Source organism: Oncorhynchus masou, chromosome 1 (assembly GCF_036934945.1).
Source record: "Oncorhynchus masou masou isolate Uvic2021 chromosome 1, UVic_Omas_1.1, whole genome shotgun sequence".
NCBI lineage: Eukaryota > Metazoa > Chordata > Actinopteri > Salmoniformes > Salmonidae > Oncorhynchus > Oncorhynchus masou.
This window is the reverse complement of record NC_088212.1, coordinates 32,033,612-32,058,803: the sequence shown is the minus strand read 5'-3', so window position 1 is coordinate 32,058,803 and position 25,192 is coordinate 32,033,612. Positions and strand designations below refer to the sequence as shown.

Sequence of the window (25,192 nt, the reverse complement as noted above, 5' to 3'; positions counted from 1 at the left end):
ACAGTAAAACATTGGGATGTTGATACAGTACCATATTGGATGTTGATACAGTACCATCTTGGAATGTTGATACAGTACAGTAACATCTTGCAATGTTGATACAGTAACATCTTGGAATGTTGATACAGTACTGTAACATCTTGGAATGTTGATACAGTACCATCTTGGAATGTTAATACAGTAACATCTTGGGATGTTGATACAGTACAGTAACATCTTGGAATGTTGATACAATACAGTAACATCTTGGAATGTTGATACAGTACAGTAACATCTTGGAATGTTGATACAGTAACATCTTGGAATGTTGATAGAGTAAACTCTTGGATGTTGATACAGTACCATCTTGAAATGTTGATACAGTACAGTAACATCTTGGAATGTTGATACAGTACAGTAACATCTTGGATGTTGTTTCAGTAACATATTGGATGTTGATACAGTAACATCTTGGGATATTGATACAGTAAGATATTGGATGTTGATACAGTACAGTAACATCTTGGAATGTTGATACAGTACAGTAACATCTTGGATGTTGTTTCAGTAACATCTTGGATGTTGATACAGTAACATCTTGGGATGTTGATACATTACCATCTTGGAATGTTGATACAGTAACATATTGTATTGGATGTTGATACAGTACAGTAACATCTTGGAATGTTGATACAGTACAGTAACATCTTGGATGTTGTTTCAGTAACATCTTGGATGTTGATACAGTAACATCTTGGGATGTTGATACAGTACCATCTTGGAATGTTGATACAGTACCATCTTGGAATGTTGATACAGTAACATCTTGGATGTTGATACAGTACAGTAACATCTTGGAATGTTGATACAGTACCATCTTGGAATGTTGATACAGTACAGTAACATCTTGGAATGTTGATACAGTAACATCTTGGATGTTGATACAGTACCATCTTGGAATGTTGATACAGTACAGTAACATCTTGGAATGTTGATACAGTAACATCTTGGATGTTGATACAGTACAGTAACATCTTGGAATGTTGATACAGTACCATCTTGGAATGTTGATACAGTACAGTAACATCTTGGATGTTGATACAGTAACCTCTTGGATGTTGCTACAGTAACATCTTGGGTATTGATACAGTAACATCTTGGGATGTTGATACAGTAAAACATTGGGATGTTGATACAGTACCATATTGGATGTTGATACAGTACCATCTTGAAATGTTGATACAGTACAGTAACATCTTGGAATGTTGATACAGTACAGTAACATCTTGGATGTTGTTTCAGTAACATATTGGATGTTGATACAGTAACATCTTGGGATATTGATACAGTAAGATATTGGATGTTGATACAGCACAGTAACATCTTGGAATGTTGATACAGTACAGTAACATCTTGGATGTTGTTTCAGTAACATCTTGGATGTTGATACAGTAACATCTTGGGATGTTGATACAGTACCATCTTGGAATGTTGATACAGTAACATTTTGTATTGGATGTTGATACAGTACAGTAACATCTTGGAATGTTGATACAGTACAGTAACATCTTGGATGTTGTTTCAGTAACATCTTGGATGTTGATACAGTAACATCTTGGATGTTGATACAGTACCATCTTGGAATGTTGCTACAGTAACATATTGGATGTTGATACAGTACAGTAACATTTTGCAGTGTTGATACAGTAACATATTGGATTGTTGATACAGTACCATCGTGGAATGTTGATACAGTACAATAACATCTTGGAATTTTGATACAGTAACATCTTGGATGTTGAAACAGTACAATAACATCTTGGAATTTTGATACAGTACAGTAACATCTTGGAATGTTGATACAGTAACATCTTGGAATGTTGATACAGTAACATCTTGGATGTTGCTACAGTAACATATTGGGATGTTGATACAGTACCATCTTGGATGTTGCTACAGTAACATCTTGGGTATTGATACAGTAACATCTTGGGATGTTGATACAGTAAAACATTGGGATGTTGATACAGTACCATATTGGATGTTGATACAGTACCATCTTGGAATATTGATACAGTACAGTAACATCTTGGAATGTTGATACAGTAACATCTTGGAATGTTGATACAGTACTGTAACATCTTGGAATGTTGATACAGTACCATCTTGGAATGTTAATACAGTAACATCTTGGGATGTTGATACAGTACAGTAACATCTTGGAATGTTGATACAATACAGTAACATCTTGGAATGTTGATACAGTACAGTAACATCTTGGAATGTTGATACAGTACAGTAACATCTTGGAATGTTGATACAGTAACATCTTGGAATGTTGATAAAGTAAACTCTTGGATGTTGATACAGTACCATCTTGAAATGTTGATACAGTACAGTAGCATCTTGGAATGTTGATACAGTACAGTAACATCTTGGATGTTGTTTCAGTAACATATTGGATGTTGATACAGTAACATCTTGGGATATTGATACAGTAAGATACTGGATGTTGATACAGTACAGTAACATCTTGGAATGTTGATACAGTACAGTAACATCTTGGATGTTGTTTCAGTAACATCTTGGATGTTGATACAGTAACATCTTGGGATGTTGATACATTACCATCTTGGAATGTTGATACAGTAACATATTGTATTGGATGTTGATACAGTACAGTAACATCTTGGAATGTTGATACAGTACAGTAACATCTTGGATGTTGTTTCAGTAACATCTTGGATGTTGATACAGTAACATCTTGGGATGTTGATACAGTACCATCTTGGAATGTTGATACAGTACCATCTTGGAATGTTGATACAGTAACATCTTGGATGTTGATACAGTACAGTAACATCTTGGAATGTTGATACAGTACCATCTTGGAATGTTGATACAGTACAGTAACATCTTGGATGTTGATACAGTAACATCTTGGAATGTTGATACAGTAACATCTTGGATGTTGCTACAGTAACATCTTGGAAATTGATACAGTAACTCTTGGGATGTTGATACAGTAACATATTGGGATGTTGATACAGTACCATCTTGGATGTTGATACAGTAACATATTTGGATGTTGATAAAGTACCATCTTGGAATGTTGATACAGTACCATCTTGGAATGTTGATACAGTAACATCTTGTAATGTTGATACAGTAACATCTTGTAATGTTCATACAGTACTGTAACATCTTGGAATGTTGATACAGTAACATCTTGGAATGTTGATACAGTGCAGTAACATCTTGGATGTTGATACAGTAACATCTTGGATGTTGATACAGTAACATCTTGGGATGTTGATACAGTAACATATTGGATGTTGATACAGTAGAGCAGCTTTCGCAAATTTTTTAACGTAGTTAATGGTTTGATACACTTAATGGGTTAGTGGACAACCTCCACTACAGGGCTTTTCTCTTACTGTACAGTAGGCTGTGCTGTTTCACCCAGTAGGCTGGTGAGGACAGTCACCCCCAGCCTCCAGCCCCCAGCCCCCAGCCCCAGTGACATGGAGAGAGATAGAATACATCTGATCTTGGGTTAGTGACTGAGAGTCAGGTCTATGTTACTGGAGGGATAAAGAAAGGTTACAGACATGGAGCCATAAAATGGATGCACCACAGTGAGCATCAGGAGAGAGAGAAAGTCGCAAAAGGACCAGGTAGAGAAGAAGAGAGGTGGAGAGAAAGAGAGGTGGAGAGAAAGACGCCACAAGCTTGAAATGGAGCCACACACTCTAAGATGACCTATGAGCACCGCACAGAGAAGAGAGAAGGAGACAGTCATACCTATGGTTAGCTGTGCAATTCCTAAAAAACAATCAAAAGAGGCATATTTTAGGAGGCTGTGCACAGTTACAAATCATTTATAATAAGTCTATTCAAAGTGTAGAGATGTTTTTTTTTATAGAATGGACTGGCAACTAATTGAGCCATAAAATGTAACGAGGTATTTGTATAGCTATAATCTCACTATTAATAAGAAATGAAAGTTAAATACATCTTCTATCTGGCTAAAAGGAGGAGAAAGTGTGTTCAGGACTGAATCTGTCTTCTTGTGTTCTGTCTGTAACGTATTGTAAGTGCTGTGTACCTTCATCCTCTGATACGTCCAATATCTCATCCACTGTTTCTGGGAAACTCATACGATGTTTCTCTGTGGTGGTCTGAGGGAGAGAATGGGAGAAGAGAGAGAAGAGAGACAGGTTAAAGACGGAATAAAGAGCAGCATAGAAGGAGTACAAACTACTCAAAATGTATATAATGTCTGCATCAAGAGGGACATAAAAATCTTTAGTGGAAGATATTTGACAACACCAAAAAGTACTTCTAAACAGACTAAGATGATCAACAGTGGTACTTATTTACTCCTCACCATGGAAACTGTCTCCTCAGTAACCAGTTTGAGAACGTCGATTACAGAGATGTACCCCAACCGCTTGGCGATGGACAGGGCTGACGTACCGTTCTAACAGAGAGAGAGAGAGGAGATAGACTGAAAGCGAGTCGTTGAACGGATGATGGAGTGTTGGAGGAGGATGACGGATGAGGTGGAGGACTGAAAGGGAGTGAAAGGCAGTGGTGCGTACAGTAGCGACCTCGTTCGGCTGGGCTCCATGTTTGAGCAGTAAGGTAACGATGTCTGTGTGGCCCTGTTGGGCTGCCTGGTGCAGGGCAGTGTAACCAACCTGAGAGACAGAGACACAATCATTAACATACTGACCAGACACAGTGAAAATAATCACATCACATAGCCAGTTCATACTACTGCGCTTTACGGTTAACAATGCATTTAGGGAGAGTGTTCCATTGGCATCCAGAGGGAGGTGCTCACCTTAGTCTTGCTGTTGACATTGGCCTGCTGCTGCAGGAGGAACTTCACCATCTTTACATTGCCATAGTGACAGGCAACATGGAGAGGGGTGTATCCCATCTGAAACAGAGACATGACGTGGGACAGAAACACAGAGTAGGACCCCATCAGTATCAAATACAACTAGCACACACTAACAACTGGATAGCTATCTAAACACGAGGTCATATGATTACAAATTCAACACATACACACCACACAATATCTATAGTGTGTGTCCCCTTTACCCTACAAGCTCTGCGGTTGATACACCGAGTTTTCGGGTGATGTTGTCTAGTGAACCATGGAGGCTCCTGCTCTGAGGGTAGTTGGGTGTTGTTTATTATTATTATTGATGTTGGTATCTTAACCCTGAGCCAGGAGAAGCAGTCAGTGGCTATTTATACCAAGGAGAGGAAGGGTCATGTCTCAGACACTCTATCTGCCACGGAGCCCCCATCGTTCATCATGTAGCACTGTTACTGTTACCATACTGGCCGTGCATTAACATTCCCTGAATTCAAGATCAGCCTCAGATAACAAACTGTAACAGTGTGCATGTCATGATGAGGTAGGAGTGTGTACTTTATACCAACTCTCTACAACCTGGCACAAAGGAGGAGATTTCATGTATGATAGAATGCAAATATCTACTGCAATAGCCAATCATCTACTGAAATGCTCTAACAATTAAAAGTGTTAACAGAGTCCTGATGTACAGTATATGTCGCTGGGAGCTATTGATCAATGATACTGTTGTGTCCCTTGCCTTGTCCCAGAAGTCAACAGGAGTGTGGTCTTACCCGTGTGGCAGCATACACTGATGCCCCCTGCTTAGCCAGGATATCAGCGATGCCCACGTGGCCTTCCTGTGCCACTAGGTGGAGAGGAGTCAGTCCACTCTGAGGGGAGAGGAGCCAGGGGCAAAGATAAGGCATCTTGTTATAGCAGAACTAACAGCACTCACCCAAATAATCCTAACTCCTTCCATGTATCAGTTCCTGACTCCTCACCTTGTTTCCCAGGTTGACGTTGGCCTGTTTGGAGATGAGCAGGGCGACCATGTCAGGCCGGCCCTCCTGAGCAGCCAGGTGGAGGGGCGTGACCCCCTGAAGGGACTCGGCGTTGGCCGAGGCACCGTACTGCAGCAGGCTGCTAGCAACCTCCACCTGGTTCTGCTTCGATGCTATGTGGAGAGGGGTGTAGCCATTCTAAAACAGAGAACCAAAGGAGTATTAGTGTATAGTACAATTATATTTGTGTGTGTGTGTGTTTGCCTGGTCTCTCACCCTAGCTGCACTGTGTGGGGAGCCTCCCTTGCTGACCAGCAGGTTAACCACGTCCAGATTGTCATGATGGACAGCCACATGGAGAGAAGTCAGACCATTCTGAAGGTAAAGGAGACACACACATATAATAGCATCCTTCAATCTCAAAATACCCTTTGGCCATTCCCTCCACACACCCCTGTTCTTCCCTCCTCCCTGTGTTCTACAACCCTTACCTTGCCAGCAGCATTAGGGTTGCCCCCTCTTTCCAGCAGCAGCTCTGCCACATCCACTTTGCCATATTTTGAAGCCACATGGAGAGGAGTGAAGCCTTTCTGCAGAGACATCCCAGATAGAGATAGAGAGACATTGGGGAGAGCACACAGGCCCACATAGAGAAAGATCCAGAGAGATTAGAGTGTGTGTGCATTGGACAAAATACTGTACCTTGGTCATCTTGGTATGCTGGGCTTCCATGTCCAGTAAGATGCGTGTGGTCTGAGCGTGTCCCTCACGGGCAGCGATGTGGAGGGGTGTGTGTCCGGATGTGGTGGTGGAGTTGGGGTTGGCCTTGTGCTCCAGCAGCAGCTTAACCAGCTCCTTGTGGCCCATCCGACATGCACAGTGGAGCGGTGTCTGGTCATCCTGGACAGGGTGGGGCGGAGGACAGGAGAGAGGGAGGAGAGGTACAGACATTTGGTGTTGGGAGTCATGTGGGGAACTAGCAAGCGAATTTAACGTTTTTCTGATTGTGTTTGTGTGTGTGTGTGCGTGTGTGTGTGTGCATGTGTGTGCGTGTGTGTGTGTGCCTGTGCGCGTGTGTGTGTGTGTGTGTGTGTGTGCGTGCGTGTGTGTGCGTGCGTGCGTGTGTGTGTGTGCATGTGTGTGCGTGCCTGTGCGTGTGTGTGTGTGTGCGTGCGTGCGTTCCTGTGCGTGTGTGTGCGTGTGTGTGCGTGTGTGTGCGTGTGCGTGCGTGTGCGTGTGTGTGCGTGTGTGTGCGTGTGTGTGTGTGTGCATGTGTGTGCGTGCGTGTGTGTGTGTGTGTTTAGTCATTACCTTGGCCTTGGCGTCTACCGGCGCTGCATTGGTCAGTAAGAACTCTGCCACCTCATAGTGTCCAGCTCTACATGCCATGTGGAGAGGAGTCTCCACTTTCTGCTCACACACAATCAGGCAAACACAAATGTATAAATAGTGTAAGTCCATAACACAAAATCATTGTGAAAAGGGGTCAGGGGAGCTGGTGCAGTCAATGATGAGGTGGATGGATGGGGAGGGGACTCACCACATTGGAAGCGCTGGGAGAAGCTCCCTTCTGTACCAGGATGGTGACTATTTTGCGGTGGCCCATGAACGAGGCCACATGTAAAGGGGTCAGGCCAGACTGGAGAGAGAAAAAACTGAAAATGAAACAATCATCCCTCTCTCCTTGGCAGAATCCGTCTCTTATCTTTCCCTGGCATACATTCCATCTCTTTCTCTCGCCCCAATCTCTCTCACCTCCGTCACAGCCTCTAGGGAAGCAGAGTGTTTCAGCAAGAGGTCCATCACACGCATGTGGTTCTTCTTACAGGCGATGTGAAGTGGAGTGAAACCATTCTGAGGACACAACAGCTGGGTCAATAAGGCACACCACCTCAACATAGCTGCACACTGAGGTGTGTGTGTGTATGTGTGTGTGTATGCGTGTATGTGTGTGTGTGGAATGAATACATAGTACTGTATATACAGTTGAAGTCAGAAGTTTACTTACACTTAGGTTGGGGTCATAAAAACTAGTTTTTTTAACCACTCCACAAATTTCCTGTTAATAAACTATAGTTTTGGCAAGCCGGTTAGGACATCTACTTTGTGCATGACACAAGTAACTCTTCCAACAATTGTTTACAGACAGATTATTTCACTTATAATTGCCTGTATCACAATACTAGTGGGTCAGAAGTTTTATGTAAACTTCCGACTTCAACTGTACCTACCTACAGTTGAAGTCAAAAGTTTACATACACCTTAGCCAAATACATTTAAACTCTGTTTTTCACAATTCCTGACATTTAATCCTGGTAAACATTTCCTATTTTAGGTCAGTTAAGATCATCACTTTATTTTAAGAATGTGAAATGTCAGATTAATAGTAGAGAGAATGATTTACTTCAGCTTTTATTTCTATCATCACATTCCCAGTGGGTCAAAACTTTACATATACTCAAATAGTATAGTATTTGGTAGCATTGTCTTTAAATTGTTTAACTTGGGTCAAACGTTTCAGGTAACCTTCCACAAGCTTCCCACAATAAGTTGGGTAAATTTGGTCCCATTCCTCCTGACAGAGCTGGTGAAACTGAGTCAGGTTTGTAGGCCCCCTTGCTCACACAAGCTTTTTCAGGTTTTCCAACAAATTATCTATAGGATTGAGGTCAAGGCTTTGTGATGGTCACTCCAATACCTTGACTTTGTTGTCCTTAAGCCGTTTTGCCACAACTTTGGAAGTATGCTTGGGGTCATTGTCCATTTGGAAGACCCATTTGCGACCAAGCTTTAACTTCCCGACTGATGTCTTGAGATGTTGCTTCAATATATCCACGTAATTTTCCTCCCTCATGATGCCATTTATTATGTGAAGTGCACCAGTCCCTCCTGCAGCAAAGCACCCCCACAACATGATGCTGCCACCACCGTGCTTCACGGTTGAGATGGTGTTCTTCGGCAAGCCTCCCCCTTTTTCCTCCATACGTAATGATGGTCATTATGGCCAAACAGTTCTATTTTTGTTTCATCAGACCATAGGACATTTCTACAAAAAGTACGATATTTGTCCCCATGCACAGTTGCAAACCGTAGTCTGTCTTTTTTATGGCGGTTTTGGAGCAGTGGCTTCTACCATGCTGAGCGGCGTTTCAGGTTACGTCGTCATAGGAACCGTACCTGTTTCCTCCAGCATCTTCACAAGGCCCTTTGCTGTTGTTCTGGGATAGATTTGCACTTTTCTCACTAGTACGTTCATCTCCTGAGCGGTATGACAGCTGCGTGGTCCCATGGTTTTTATACTTGCATACTATTGTTTGTACAGATGAACGTGGTACATTCAGGTATTTGGAAATTGCTCCCAATGATGAACCAGACTTGTGGAGGTCTACACTATTTTTTCTGAGGTCTTGGCTGATTTCTTTAGATTTTCCCATGATGTCAAGCAAAGAGGCACTGAGTTTGAAGGTAGGCCTTGAAATACATCCAGATGTACACCTCCAATTGACTCAAATGATGTCCATTAGCCTAACAGAAGCTTCTAAAGCCATGACATAATTTTCTGTAAGTTTCCAAGCTGTTTAAAGGCATAGTCAACTTAGTGTATGCAAACATCTGACCCACTGGAATTGTGATACAGTGAATATGTCACGCCCTGACCTTATTTCTCTATTTGGTTAGGTCAGGGTGTGAGTTGGGGTGGGCATTCTATGGCAGCTGTCTATCGTTGTCTCTGATTGGGAATCATACTTAGGCAGCCCTTTTTCCCACTTTTTGTGTTGTGGAATCTTGTTTTTGTTAGTTGCTGGTTTAGCACTACAATTCTTTGTGTCATTTATCTTTCTTATTTTTTTGTTGGTGATCATTAAATACATTTAAAATGTACGCCTACCATGCTGCACCTTGGTTTCATTTCGACGACAGCCGTAACAGAATTATAAGTGAAATAATCTGTCTGTAAACAATTGTTGGAAAAATGACTTGTGTCATGCACAAAGTAGATGTCCTAACTTGCCAAAACTATAGTTTGTTAACAAGAAATTTGTGGAGTGGTTAAAAAAACAAGTTTTTAAGTGTATGTAAACTTCCGACTTCAACTGTATGTAGGATTGTAGTACTGACCAGTGCACGGGAGTTGGGTTTGGCTCCCTTGTCCAGCAGCACTTTGGCCATGCGGTGGTGCCCACAGTGGGCCGCCACATGCAGGGGGGTCAGGTGGTCCAGTGTAATGTCATCAATTGCAGCATTGTATTGCATTAGTTGCCTCACACAGTCCATGTGGTCCCCCTGTGCTGACATGTGGATGGGAGACAGGCCGTTCTGCAGGAGAGTGGGGGGGAGAGAGAAAGAGAAAAAGAAAGAGAGAGGGATGATGCAATCCATTACTTGTTGTGTTGTGTGCATGCAGTATTTGAGCACAACTGTCCAGGGATCAGGCCTTGGTGGGTTAGCGTTAGGTGTACCTTGGTCTTGGCCTGGATGGGAGCCCCTTGGTCCAACAGGATCTCAATGATCCTCACGTGTCCATTCCTGGCTGCACAGTGCAGTGGAGTCAACTCATCCTGGAGCGAGAGAGAGAGAGAGGACAGTTACCCACTGGTCTAGAGCAATATAGTATCATTTGTGTAACAGGACAGGACTTGACACTAGAGACTAGAGAGAGACAAAGGGGATGCAGTGCAGTACCTTGGTCTTGGCATCAATCTGTGCCCCTCGGTCCAGCAGGAGTCGTACCATGATCACATTCCCCCTCCTGGATGCGATGTGCAAAGGTGTGATGCCATTCTAGAGAGAATTACAGAGGAGATAAGCAGTAAGACCAGAAAGAGACCCGTTGAGGGACTGGTAACAATACAATTTGTCAGTGATGCTAGGGCAGAGGGGAACAGACTTACCTTAGGGGTGAAGTTGACATTGGCTCCTCTGTTGAGCAACAGTTGGGCTACGCTCAGGTTCTCGTAGTGTGCAGCGATATGAAGCGGTGTGAAGCCTGTCTGTAGGGACACACAGGAGACCAGTGCTCTTATACTGAAGGCCTTGATGTGTTCTAATATGAAAGTATCGTCTCCTCCACTCGCTCTGGGACACACTAAACTAAGTGAAGACAAACACACGGTGAGTACCTACCTTGCTCAGGACGTCTGCGTTGGGGTCGTTCTGTAGAAGCACAGCAGCTGTGCGCGTGTCATCGTTCCGCGCTGCTATGTGCAGCGCTGGGAGGCGAACTTTGCCCTTGGTGCCGTAATTGATGAGCAGGGCCACAACGTTCTCATGTCCCTGCTGAAGAGCCACGGCGAGAGGGGTAAAGCCATCCTGAAAGAGGAGAGAGAAGTGGAGACAGAGGCGAAGAAAGGTTTAGTGACCCAGAGAGACAGATGGGGAAGGGAAGGACAGTGAGAGTCAAAAGGATTGATAAGCGATACAGGGAATGGTACAGGAGGTGTGTTGTAAAGTTCGAAAATGAATAATTTCCTGCTTAAACCTTCCAGATTCCGGAAATGTTCCAACCTGGATTCCTGAAAAACCTGGGAATTTGGTGAAAGTTTTTTTTTTTGTGCAACACTTTTTAACCCCTTTTTCTCCCCAATTGGTAGTTGCAGTCTTGTCCCATTGCTGCAACTCCCCTACGTACTCGGAGAGGTGAAGGTCGAGAACCATTCGTCCTCCAAAACATGGTATACTTCAGCTTGCTGGCGCCCGGCCCGCCACAAGGAGTCACTGGAGCACGATGGAACAAGGAAATCCTGGCCGGCCACACCCTCCCCTAACCCTGACGACGCTGAGCCAATTGTGCGCCGCCTCATGGGTCTCCCGGTCACGTCCAGCTGTCACACAGCCTGGGATCAAACCAGGGGCTGTAGTGACGCCTCAAGTACTGTGATGTAGTACCTTAGACCCCTGCACCACTCGGGAGGTCCTGCATTTTGCAACCCTGTATCTGCTGATTGGCTGTTACCTCAGTAGGAATGCTTTGATTGGCCCCGTTCTCCAAAAGGAACTTCACAACTTCTAGATGATTCTCTTGTGCGGCCATGTAGAGCGGAGTGAAGCCCTTCTGTTACAGACAGACACACACATGGACACATGCACACAGGAAGGAGCACAACACACACACACACACACACACACACACACACACACACACACACACACACACACACACACACACACACACACACACACACACACACACACACACACACACACACACACACACACACACACACACACACACACACACACACACAGACAGAGGAAACACAAGCACACAGAAAGACAAGAAGGCAGACAGATATTAACAGAGTTGCATTTAGCTAATACACTCTTAGAAAAGAGGGTTCCAAAAGGGTTCTTTGGCTGTCTCCATAGGAGAACCCTTTTTGGTTCCAGGTAGAAATATTTTGGGTTCTACCTGAAACCAAAAGGGTTCTACGTGGAACCAAAAAGGGTTCTGCAAAGGGTTTTCCTACGGGGAACCCTTTTAGGTTAGCGAGAGCACCTTTTTTCTAAGAGTGTACGATGGCCTGACATCATTTTTCAATCGGGAGTTGGGCCAAATGCAGGAGCTTATGCACACCCAAAAATGTTAGTAGAGGTGCTGACTCATGGAATAGTAAACTGAAACTGTGTAAAAATGAAGAAAGTTACGCACTATAAATGCTCCCAACAAATTCATGAGCATATATACAGTAGGGTGTGCGACTTTCTTGTTTTATTTCTACTCAATCAGGGTTGGGGTCAATTCTGAATTGTATTGAAAATAGCTCTCTTTAATTAGGGATCCTAGCGCCAAAGGTAAAGGAACCCTATTGCTTTTGTTAGTGTTCTTCTTTGTGCATTTTTCCTTTTGGTCAATATCTCAACAACACATGGGTAAAACGTTGTAGAATTTGGCAGGATGGTAGAACCTATCATGCGTACCTATGATGCACTCATTGGCCCCTAGGTAATGTCGCACTACAGTTAATTTAAAACCATGCACACATTCAAAATACATTCAAAACATTTGCCCAAACTATCAAATCCAACTCGTACAGGTGATTGACAACATGTCCCTGAAGATATGTATGAAGTTCAGTGTTGATATCTTAAAATAACATGGAAAACACAGGTTATGTGACTTTGACCAAAAAGTGCTAGTGTAATGCTAATGCTAAAATGATTTACTGAATATTTGATATGTAGAATCTCCAAACTAGTCCCTAGCTAAATTGCTAAGGAAAATGTGTTGTGGTTAAAGATGGCCTTTACTGAGGCGCTAATGTGAACTGTAGGCTATAACTATTGAACCATAGGACTTAGGGGAATGGAATTTGGTAAACATGAAGTTGGAAGGGACAGTAGTCTATGGCAGTAGCATGGTAGCATGTAGTAGACATACCTCATCACGTATTAGAGGTAGAATCGTGCAATTTGGAAAACGTGCAATTGGTAAACATGCTTTAAGGTATGGCCTTTGCCCATTTCATTGCCAGAGTGCCCGACGAGTGACCAAGAGGTGCTATTTCTATTTACTCGGACCTTGTTAATGCTGCTCTCAATGCTGTTCACAGCAATACTTGAATTTGAATTGAATTGGGCGCATCCCACAGGAAGCAGAAATTGCATTGAATTTGAAATAAATTAAGTACAATTAAAGGAAATTAAATGAAATTCAAATAGCTACAATTCACTATACAAATATTTATTTTGACATCTTGTATGGTACAGTACTATACTATGTATAACATAATGAAAAAATACATTTTTAAGTTTAAGTTTTAAATAATTACAGTGGTCTGGAAATTTTCTAAGATCATTTTGTAGGTTGTCTGTAATAATTCATAATACATTTACATGTTATTAACTATCTGGGGGAGAAAATAAATGTCCCATTAGTTCCAACACTCCAGAATGTAAGGGAACTACCTAACATTTCATGACAAAAATACAAATCAAGATGCTGATGAAAAAATGTCAGTTATAATCAAGCTTATGTTGAAATGGTATCTTTATTCTTTTTAGTAATAACTGGCAGATGTGGCAAAGGAATGAGACATTCATGTTTCATGTCTCAGTTAAATTTCTTTGAATTAAATTATACTTCCTTTAATTCAAATTCAAATTTCAATTCATGGGTTGAATCAAAATACATTCCGAAATTCAGACCCCAAACCCTGAGTTCCATGCAGTATAATGCAGCATAACTGTATTATAACTGTATCTAACTGTATGTGTATCCGTTGTGGCTGGTGGCTCTTCTGCAGGGGGTCCTGCCAGTGGTGTCGGGGTCTCGTCTGACACTGGTGGGGGTCTCACCTGGGACTGGGCATTGATGTTGGCCCCGTAATTTACCAGCTCTGCCACCACTTGCTCCTGCCCAGCCAGGGCAGCAATGTGCAGAGCTGTGTTGCCTTTCTATGGAGGCACAGGACAAGAGAAGACATGAGACATAATGTTTGTGTGAAAGCATCTAAAGTAGTGTAGTACTTGTAAGTAGTAGTACGCTTTAATACCGTAAAACTTCAATTCATAGCCCAGGCGTTTATTTGCTTAAATCACTGAACACAACAGGCTAGGCGTCTATTTCCTTAATGCACACAGCTTTTGCTCATTTGCAATGTTAATTGTTTTAATTCTAGCAATTTAATCAATTTCTTAATTTCCTGCAGTAATGTGTTCTCATTTACACACTGTGTCACATTTCCTTTGTCTTACTATACCTTTATTTAGGAAAAAATACTTATTTGACAGAATAATTGTTCTCCTCTTTAACTGTGCATTTTCACCAGGTCACGGTCTGTTAGCAGCCACTGGTTAGCAGTTTCTTACTGCCGATATAAACGGATGATTGCCATAATTATTTTACTGAATTGTAACAAATCAAACATTAAATCTTCTAAACAATTCATGGTAATTCATGGTAACCTTGTAAACAATTCATTTAGACCCAGCATTTATTTGAAAAAGCCGTTGATTTGCTGAACTGAATGCCGTTTCCCGGCTAAGGGACAAGCGGCTATTTGAGACTCAGCGTTTAATTGAAGTTTTACGGTAAGTAGAATCATTTGAGTATGCAGTATATTGTACTTTGGTGGTGGCATAGGCTGTGTGGAGTACATGAGTGGTAATGTGGTATAGTGCAGGAGGTTGACTGAGTACCTTAGTCTGGGTTTCCACATCGATGCCTCCATGCAGTAACTCCAGCACCATTTTAACGTGGCCTTCTTTAGAGGCCAGATGCAACCCGTTGAGACCATTCTGAGGGAGGAGAGAGAGAAGAGGAGACCTCACACTGTAGGGTCCCTAACACACACTGCACACACTACACACACACTACACACATAGCACACACAGAACTAAAAAACACAGACCTTTGGGCCTTCATCACACACTCCGCTTTCACACCATAATAACACCAGCAAGTCAGAACCTACACACTGAACACAATCTCACACAGCACCCTGAGACACACCAAAGGATCAGATCCCCAGACAAGCACTGCTCTGCTTATTATACAGCTCTTCCTAGATGTATAAAATGCAAAAGTATGTAACTGAGTCCAACTGTAGCGTATGGTCAGGACAAACAGCCTCTACACATACCGTATCTACTAGAGATTAACAGTGCTCAGTTAGCAGCAATAACGGTGGCCGGAATTATGATGATGATGATGGTGAGGAGGAGGAAGAGGATGGGAGGGGGATGGCAGGCCGGTGGTCTCGGGGATGGGAAGAATACGAGCTGTGTGAGATAGGTCTGACCTCACACAGCCTTCCTTCAGTGACACAGGACATGTGAGGTTGGACCTTTCCCACACCACTGATATTAATCCTCTGAGTGGAGAGACCACAGCACACCATCACTCTACTGCAGACTGGAGGGGGAGAGAGGGAGGGAGGGGGGGTAGAAGCAGAGATGGGAAATGGAGCATGAGGGATAAAGAGAATGACAAAGGAGGGGAAAAATAAGTAGAGGGTGTAAGAGAGAAATAACTTGAGGGGTTATGAGGGTGTGAGGAGAGGAGGGTTGAAGAGGAAGGGGGAGGGAGGGAGGGTAGGGAGAGAGGCAGTGCAGTTGGGTGGCCGGTGAGCTAGCCCATGGCAGACGTATCTACTCAGACTGGGTACAAGAGACACGACTGCCACAGCCAAGCCTCCACCTAACCTCCATCAGAATGACACCTCACTTTGCACAACAACAAATACAGCAACAACAACAACACACTGGGAGACACACACTCACACACAAAACATAACCAATATCACATCCAATTTCACAACCACACTCAACACACTTGAGACAATTCCAAAACACTAATACAGACTTGAAATGACACACATTGCATTATACATGATTTGAAGGAGAATGGCTTTCAATGGTAACCTAAGACTGCAGATAAAATGTACTGGATATGGCTGTAGGGTTCCTGTTTGTCCACAGGGTGTCTCTCTTCAGCAGTCTGAGGTCTCTTTACACCTACTTGTATGCATGTACTGAATCCTATGTTCGTTATGAGCGTTTAACCTGGGAATGTGTTTGATGCTAATCTTGATTGTAGCATTAGCGCTGGCAGCATTATAGTACAGAGGTAGAGTGTTTAGCAAACCATGGCTAAGCTGGCCTAATGAGCTGTAGAATCACACACACACACTGCTGCCCTGTTTGTATGGCCTATAGGCAACCTCATCCCCCTCACGGCATAGTTGTCTCTGGTCACCATGGGAGCAGCCATCAGGGTAAAGCAGGCAGGATGGAGGAGATGGGCATGGGGAGTAAACCCTACCCTATTTAACAACTTCCCCCAAATCCCCGTCTTCCCTACCTGTCACCTACAGCAGAGAGACTGGCTACCTGGGCCTCAAAGCACACACACACACACACAAACGCACACACACACACATAACTACACGCAGTAATTCACATTCAGGACAAACAATGGTATACAGTACACACAGTCAGGGACAATCCACACAGCAGGTATTGGAGCGGAACAGAACACACTGTACACTGAGTTGGACCCAGAGCCAAGAAAGATATTCTGCTGGCTGATATCACATCAAACACATTCCAAGCCAAGAGAGAGACGATGGATGAGTCCAAAATGGAACCCTAATCTCTATGTAGTGCTATAGGCCCTGGTCGGAAGTAGTGCATTTTGTAGGGAAATATTACATTTACCTGACGCTCTTATCCAGAGGGACTTACAGGAGCAATACACACAATTCTAAGTAAAGGAATGGAATTAAGAATATCTAAATATATGGACGACTAATGTCAGAGTGGCATAGACTAAGATACAGTAGACTGACTAGATTTAGAGTTGCACTGCATTGGATGATAAAAAAACATGAATGTTTAAAATATTATTTTCTCTCTCTCTTGCCATTTCCTGCTCTTCCATGTTTTCTCTTTCCCTCTATCCATTCCTGCTCTCCCTTCATAACACTGCATCTGAACTTTGCTGATAAGACTCTTCCTGTGTGTGTGTGTGTGTGTGTGTGTGTGTGTGTGTGTGTGTGTGTGTGTGTGTGTGTGTGTGTGTGTGTGTGTGTGTGTGTGTGTGTGTGTGTGTGTGTGTGTGTGTGTGTGTGTGTGCGTGCGCTGTCGTTTTGACATGGTCTGAAAGATGACTCATCTTTATTTGATCTAATGTGCCTATACAGTTTATACTTGTTTTCATACTTTTATTCATGCATTATTCTAGTGCTGCAGTATGATGACCCAACATTGTGAAATACTAGTTCCACAGCCAACGGAAATGGACAAATGAAATGAAAGAGTGTAATAAATCAGTTCCATTAGCTGATTGAGACTTTTACAAACAGGAAGGCTTTGATTGATCCTGGTGAATCCAAAATGAATCTCAGAGTTTGGAGGCATGTATTAATGCACTCTCCACAAGCATTTTGATTGGCCACCGGGCCTTGCAGCTCTCTCACCTGATTGGCTGTGTTGATGTCTATGCCGTTCTTTATATGGTCGAGGGCCTTGTCCATGTTACCAGAACGAGCCGCCCGCAGAAAACTAGTGACAGCATCAGCCTGAGGGAGAGAAAGGGGAGAGATAGAGGGGGGTGAAGAGAGGCACACAGAGTGGGAGAAGGACAGATAGGTGTAAGGGAAGACAGAGGGAGAAGGAGAGATAGGTGTAAGGGAAGACAGAGGTAGATGAAGAGATAGGTGTAAGGGAAGACAGAGGGAGATGGAGAGATATGTGTAAGGGAAGACAGAGGGAGATGGAGAGATAGGTGTAAGGGAAGACAGAGGGAGATGGAGAGATAGGTGTAAGGGAAGACAGAGGGAGATGGAGAGATAGGTGTAAGGGAAGACAGAGGGAGAAGGAGAGATAGGTATAAGGGAAGACAGAGGGAGATGGAGAGATAGGTGTTTAGGAAGACAGAGGGAGATGGAGAGATAGGTGTAAGGGAAGACAGAGGGAGATGGAGAGATATTTATATTATTGTCAGAAACCTTCATTCAAATCAAAACCATACAAGGTCAAAATACATACAGACAGTACAAGACCATAAATGCTTTCCATTGGTGTTTCCTTCATCTCCCTCCACACTGTTATTGAACAGGATAGGACAGTTGGGCCAGCCCCCTTCCATTGGCCAATCAGAAGCAGGCCTGGCAAGCTGGGGACCCTAAAGGACAGGGTGCAGGTGATTTTCATCCACATGAAGACAGACAGAGCCTCTGTCCCAGGTTCCATTCCCGTCCCCCTGAACCAACTGCGTCCCAAATGGCACCCTACAGTATTCCCTACATAGGTTTCTGGTCAAAAATAGGGAATGGGGTGCCATTTAGGATGCAAACCTTCGCCTAGTTCTGAGGTGGTAGGGTGTGTGTCTGTTCTGCCCTGTGGTCTGGATGGCAGTCTGGCTGGTGTTCTGGGGTGGTAGGGTGTGTGTCTGCTCTGCCCAGTGATCTGGCTGGCAGTCTGGCTGGTGTTCTGGGGTGGTAAGGTGTGTGTTTAGTGAATGCCCTGGCTCATGGTCTAACACATGGTGTGGCCCTGTTTTAGTCTCTGTTTTGTTTGTGTCTGGGGGCTTCATGCCTCTCTCAGACAGGGGTGCTGTAACAGGATCACTCATGCGGCATGAGAGATGAGGAAAGGAGAAGAGATAGGGAGGGAGCGGCAGAGAGAGAGGAAGAGAGAGAGAGAGAGAGAGAGATATGGGGGAGAGAGAGAGATGAGGAGAGAAAAGGGGGTAGAGATAGAGAAAGAGAGGGACCTGAGGAGAGGGACATGGGGAGAGGGGAAGAGAGATAAGGAGAGAGAGGGAGATGAGGAGAGAGAACGAGAGACGGAGATGAGGAGAGAGAACGAGAGGGAGATGAGGAGAGAGGTAGGGAGAGAGAGAGAGAGGGAGAGTGGGAGATGAGGAGAGAGGTAGGGAGAGAGAGAGAGAGGGAGAGTGGGAGATGAGGAGAGAGGTAGGGAGAGAGAGAGAGAGAGAGAGAGGGAGAGTGGGAGATGGGGATAGAGGTAGGGAGAGAGAGAGAGAGAGAGGGAGAGAGAGGGAGATGGGGAGGGAGAACGAGAGGGAGATGAGGAGAGAGGTAGGGAGAGAGAGAGAGAGAGAGAGACGGAGATGGGGAGAGAGAATGAGAGGGAGATGAGGAGAGAGGTAGGGAGAGAGAGAGAGAGAGAGAGAGAGAGAGAGAGAGAGAGGGAGATGGGGAGAGAGAACGAGAGGGAGATGAGGAGAGAGGTAGGGAGAGAGAGAGAGAGAGAGGGAGATGGGGAGAGAGAACGAGAGGGAGATGAGGAGAGAGGTAGGGAGAGAGAGAGAGAGACAGAGAGAGAGAGGGAGATGGGGAGAGAGAACGAGAGGGAGATGAGGAGAGAGAAGGGGGGAAGAGTTGGATGAGGGAGAGAGAGGATCTACTGCGGCAAACCCTCCTTCCCCCACCATTAGTCTATCTACAGTATATATTGCTATCAATTATTCCCACACTCCTCAGGACTCATTTGCTTAATGTCTAGGTCGTTACATGTGGTATCACTCCGTCTGTCTAGGTCGTTACATGTGGTATCACTCCGTCTGTCTAGGTCGTTACATGTGGTATCACTCCGTCTGTCTAGGTCGTTACATGTGGTATCACTCCGTCTGTCTAGGTTGTTACATGTGGTATCACTCCGTCTGTCTAGGTCGTTACATGTGGTATCACTCCGTCTGTCTAGGTCGTTACATGTGGTATCACTCCGTCTGTCTAGGTCGTTACATGTGGTATCACTCCGTCTGTCTAGGTCGTTACATGTGGTATCACTCCGTCTGTCTAGGTCGTTACATGTGGTATCACTCCGTCTGTCTAGGTCGTTACATGTGGTATCACTCCGTCTGTCTAGGTCGTTACATGTGGTATCACTCCGTCTGTCTAGGTTGTTACATGTGGTATCACTCCGTCTGTCTAGGTCGTTACATGTGGTATCACTCCGTCTGTCTAGGTCGTTACATGTGGTATCACTCCGTCTGTCTAGGTCGTTACATGTGGTATCACTCCGTCTGTCTAGGTTGTTACATGTAGTATCACTCCGTCTGTCTAGGTCGTTACATGTGGTATCACTCCGTCTGTCTAGGTCGTTACATGTGGTATCACTCCATCTGTCTAGGTTGTTACATGTAGTATCACTCCGTCTGTCTAGGTCGTTACATGTGGTATCACTCCGTCTGTCTAGGTTGTTACATGTAGTATCACTCCGTCTGTCTTGGTTGTTACATGTGGTATCACTCCGTCTGTCTAGGTTGTTACATGTAGTATCACTCCGTCTGTCTAGGTTGTTACATGTGGTATCACTCCGTCTGTCTAGGTTGTTACATGTGGTATCACTCCGTCTGTCTAGGTTGTTACATGTGATATCACTCCGTCTGTCTAGGTTGTTACATGTGGTATCACTCCGTCTGTCTAGGTTGTTACATGTGGTATCACTCCGTCTGTCTAGGTTGTTACATGTAGTATCACTCCGTCTGTCTAGGTCGTTACATGTGGTATCACTCCGTCTGTCTAGGTTGTTACATGTGGTATCACTCCGTCTGTCTAGGTTGTTACATGTGGTATCACTCCGTCTGTCTAGGTCGTTACATGTGGTATCACTCCGTCTGTCTAGGTTGTTACATGTGGTATCACTCCGTCTGTCTAGGTTGTTACATGTGGTATCACTCCGTCTGTCTAGGTCGTTACATGTGGTATCACTCTGTCTGTCTAGGTCGTTACATGTGGTATCACTCCGTCTGTCTAGGTCGTTACATGTGGTATCACTCCGTCTGTCTAGGTCGTTACATGTGGTATCACTCCGTCTGTCTAGGTCGTTACATGTGGTATCACTCCGTCTGTCTAGGTCGTTACATGTGGTATCACTCCGTCTGTCTAGGTTGTTACATGTGGTATCACTCCGTCTGTCTAGGTCGTTACATGTGGTATCACTCCGTCTGTCTAGGTTGTTACATGTGGTATCACTCCGTCTGTCTAGGTCGTTACATGTGGTATCACTCCGTCTGTCTAGGTTGTTACATGTGGTATCACTCCGTCTGTCTAGGTTGTTACATGTGGTATCACTCCGTCTGTCTAGGTCGTTACATGTGGTATCACTCCGTCTGTCTAGGTCGTTACATGTGGTATCACTCCGTCTGTCTAGGTTGTTACATGTGGTATCACTCCGTCTGTCTAGGTCGTTACATGTGGTATCACTCCGTCTGTCTAGGTTGTTACATGTGGTATCACTCCGTCTGTCTAGGTTGTTACATGTGGTATCACTCCGTCTGTCTAGGTTGTTACATGTGGTATCACTCCGTCTGTCTAGGTCGTTACATGTGGTATCACTCCGTCTGTCTAGGTTGTTACATGTGGTATCACTCCGTCTGTCTAGGTCGTTACATGTGGTATCACTCCGTCTGTCTAGGTCGTTACATGTGGTATCACTCCGTCTGTCTAGGTCGTTACATGTGGTATCACTCCGTCTGTCTAGGTCGTTACATGTGGTATCACTCCGTCTGTCTAGGTTGTTACATGTAGTATCACTCCGTCTGTCTAGGTCGTTACATGTGGTATCACTCCGTCTGTCTAGGTTGTTACATGTGGTATCACTCCGTCTGTCTAGGTCGTTACATGTGGTATCACTCCGTCTGTCTAGGTTGTTACATGTGGTATCACTCCGTCTGTCTAGGTTGTTACATGTGGTATCACTCCGTCTGTCTAGGTCGTTACATGTGGTATCACTCCGTCTGTCTAGGTCGTTACATGTGGTATCACTCCGTCTGTCTAGGTCGTTACATGTGGTATCACTCCGTCTGTCTAGGTTGTTACATGTAGTATCACTCCGTCTGTCTAGGTCGTTACATGTGGTATCACTCCGTCTGTCTAGGTTGTTACATGTGGTATCACTCCGTCTGTCTAGGTTGTTACATGTGGTATCACTCCGTCTGTCTAGGTCGTTACATGTGGTATCACTCCGTCTGTCTAGGTTGTTACATGTGGTATCACTCCGTCTGTCTAGGTTGTTACATGTGGTATCACTCCGTCTGTCTAGGTCGTTACATGTGGTATCACTCTGTCTGTCTAGGTCGTTACATGTGGTATCACTCCGTCTGTCTAGCTCTCATTCTCCTTCGCTCATCCCTATTTTTCTCTCTGGTTTCTGACCAAAGCATGGCCAGGGATGAATTAATGTGAATAAGATCGTGAGCAACCATCATTACCCTTTTTGTGATATCCCAAGTCCCAGCCACCTACAGAATTACAAACACACACAAAAACATACACACTGCACACATTGGTTAGGCTTAGAAATGAAAATACATACCCACCCAAGCAAGTGCGACCACACACAGTGACTCAAAAATGTGTTCAACACAAGTACACAACACACACTGCCACAGTGAAATTGGCCCCCATTCAGTAGTGACTGGAAATGACCCTCCTTTGAGACAGTGGTAACAGAGAGAATGAGGACCCACATGCCCAAGCCGTGGGCATGGCAACTAATGATGCACACCCTCACCCCTCAACGGAGCACTAGTGCAAGTGTTGCAGCTCTGTGCAAAGAAGAGACTGCATATAAAAGAGAGGGAGAGGGAGGGGATCACTGAGAAAGTGAGAGAGCTGTATGCAGCAGCAAATCTTTCAGAGCATTTCCCTGCGACAGACCGGTAGGCCTTTGAGTGTGATAACGAACCCCACAGCCTGAACACAGACAACCACTTCTCTCTCAGCCACTGGACTCGTCAAGGGAAAAAGTCACAATGTTTCCAACTTTCTACTTAAGAGTTCATGTAATCTTGTTTAACACCACCGCTCCTTCCCAGTTAAAGGAAAAGCCACAGTGCTTTCTGGGAAATGTAGTTAGTCTAAGAGAAATAAGTGACTCTCACTTATAGGCCGAGGCCAAGGTCCTAAAACGTATTCCCTCCACTTGATCACCCTTGCGTTCCATCACTTTTCTCCTCACCCTTAACCATCTCCGTCTGTCTGTCAACACCCTCACGCTGTCACTCTGGAAACTCTATGCGAGACATTTACTTTCTCATGTACAAGACCTTGAACAAGGCACACTCACACAGACATGCACAACACTTACGCATGCACAGTCCTTTTATACACGCTAAAGACAGTTTTGATCAACTGCTGTCCCATGTGGAAAGTTGAGGCTGAGACAGTCATCTTGGAGTGAACACCAAACAGCACTTAGCATTGTTAGCACTTAAAGCAGATTTATGGTCAATCCAGTCTGTATTGGCCACACAGCATTTTTTCTGCGATGCGGCCTCTGCAGCAGTCAGTGCATTCATACTTATTGCGCTTCGCAGAACAGAACAGAGCTATTGTGAAGGGAAAATGTGGTACAGAGGTTGATTTGGCATCAGCAAACCTCCGGAGGCTCCGCAATTGCGTCACACCCTCTGTATGGAGCCTCCGGCCTGCATACATCGTCGTTTAGCAAGCTAGTTATCTATGGAAGATAAACAGCAACACTATATGGTTGTATAAGCAACCAGTGTTGTGTGCCTCTCTTTCAGTTCCGCAGTGAGTTACTTACAGTGACAGAGTTGTCCTCGTCAGCCATGGCCTCTTTCCTCTCTGGCCTTTCCTCTAATGGCCTACTCTGTCTCTCCCACTGTGAGAAAGGTGATAGCCCCCCAAATCCCCTCCCTCCAGCCTTCTTCAGTACAACAAACTGACCCCCCCCCCTAATACACCCCAATCACTCTTCCTGTCGTACCCACAAACACACCTGTTACCAGGGTTAAGATTACCGTATCGGGGTACCCTCCTTACAGAAATAGATACTCATATAGTGTGTGTGTTTGTGAGTGTGTGCGTGTGCGTGTGCACAGACGTGTAGAAACCTACTTAGCCTCAAATATATGCTGTCCACATACGATGCACAGGGTGCTAAACATTCCACCAAACACTGTGCATAGCTGGTCAGAGTGTAATTTGTTTGATGGTGAGTGTTTGTGAGCAAAAACAGCTGATGACACGACCTGACACACACACACACACACACACACACACACACACACACACACACACACACACACACACACACACACACACACACACACACACACATGCACACAAACTTTACCTTCTGGAATGCACTCCTACAAGGTGGACATCGGCCAACTTGGCCCAGGTCAAAGTTCAGATGTCAAAGGGTCATTTCAGTACAGGGAAAGTACAGAAGTCTGACATGACCTATCCCTACACTAACAGTTGCCCTCCATGTCAAGGTCAATGACTTGGTTGAATGTCAATTACACAAGTTATTCACATTTTTACTGTTCAGTACAGTGTGTTTATGTTGGTGTGTATCTGGCCTCTCTACTGTAGATGAGTAAGATAGTCTGGACTGTAGTGGTGTGTGTTAGGGAGAGGCACATGTCTGGTGCAGTCAGATAAGAGTGGAAGGGGCACTCTGTAGGCCACACCCAAACCCTGCCTGCCAGGCTTCCACAGAGTAACACCACTCTCAGTGTAAACAAACTTTCACTCGCTCACTAGCCTGTCTGACACAAATCCACACACACAGACACGGATGAACAAACGCACACGCACACAATCCTCTATTGTCTTGTAAATCCTCATCCTAATCTTAACAAACCCATTCTGATAGAGATGGATGTGGGTCTAGCTCAATGATTTACAGTGCCTTGCGAAAGTATTCGGCCCCCTTGAACTTTGCGACCTTTTGCCACATTTCAGGCTTCAAACATAAAGATATAAAACTGTATTTTTTTGTGAAGAATCAACAACAAGTGGGACACAATCATGAAGTGGAACGACATTTATTGGATATTTCAAACTTTTTTAACAAATCAAAAACTGAGAAATTGGGCATGCAAAATTAT

The 25,192-nt window shown here is 44.3% G+C and overlaps 1 protein-coding gene across 1 annotated transcript in view; it reads right to left on the bottom strand.

Annotated features, from left to right (window-relative positions):
* LOC135542095 (ankyrin-1-like) overlaps positions 1-25,192 on the bottom strand; it is a 169,009-nt gene that overhangs the window by 40,494 nt on the left and 103,323 nt on the right. Inside the window, 22 exon segments of the mRNA XM_064968756.1 lie at positions 3,784-3,804; positions 4,088-4,160; positions 4,370-4,462; positions 4,584-4,682; positions 4,829-4,927; positions 5,650-5,748; positions 5,860-6,057; positions 6,136-6,234; positions 6,351-6,449; positions 6,562-6,759; positions 7,171-7,269; positions 7,400-7,498; positions 7,615-7,713; positions 9,979-10,176; positions 10,320-10,418; positions 10,543-10,641; positions 10,752-10,850; positions 10,984-11,169; positions 11,813-11,911; positions 14,155-14,253; positions 14,998-15,096; positions 17,778-17,879. Coding sequence (XP_064824828.1) covers positions 3,784-3,804; positions 4,088-4,160; positions 4,370-4,462; positions 4,584-4,682; positions 4,829-4,927; positions 5,650-5,748; positions 5,860-6,057; positions 6,136-6,234; positions 6,351-6,449; positions 6,562-6,759; positions 7,171-7,269; positions 7,400-7,498; positions 7,615-7,713; positions 9,979-10,176; positions 10,320-10,418; positions 10,543-10,641; positions 10,752-10,850; positions 10,984-11,169; positions 11,813-11,911; positions 14,155-14,253; positions 14,998-15,096; positions 17,778-17,879 — 2,455 coding nt within the window.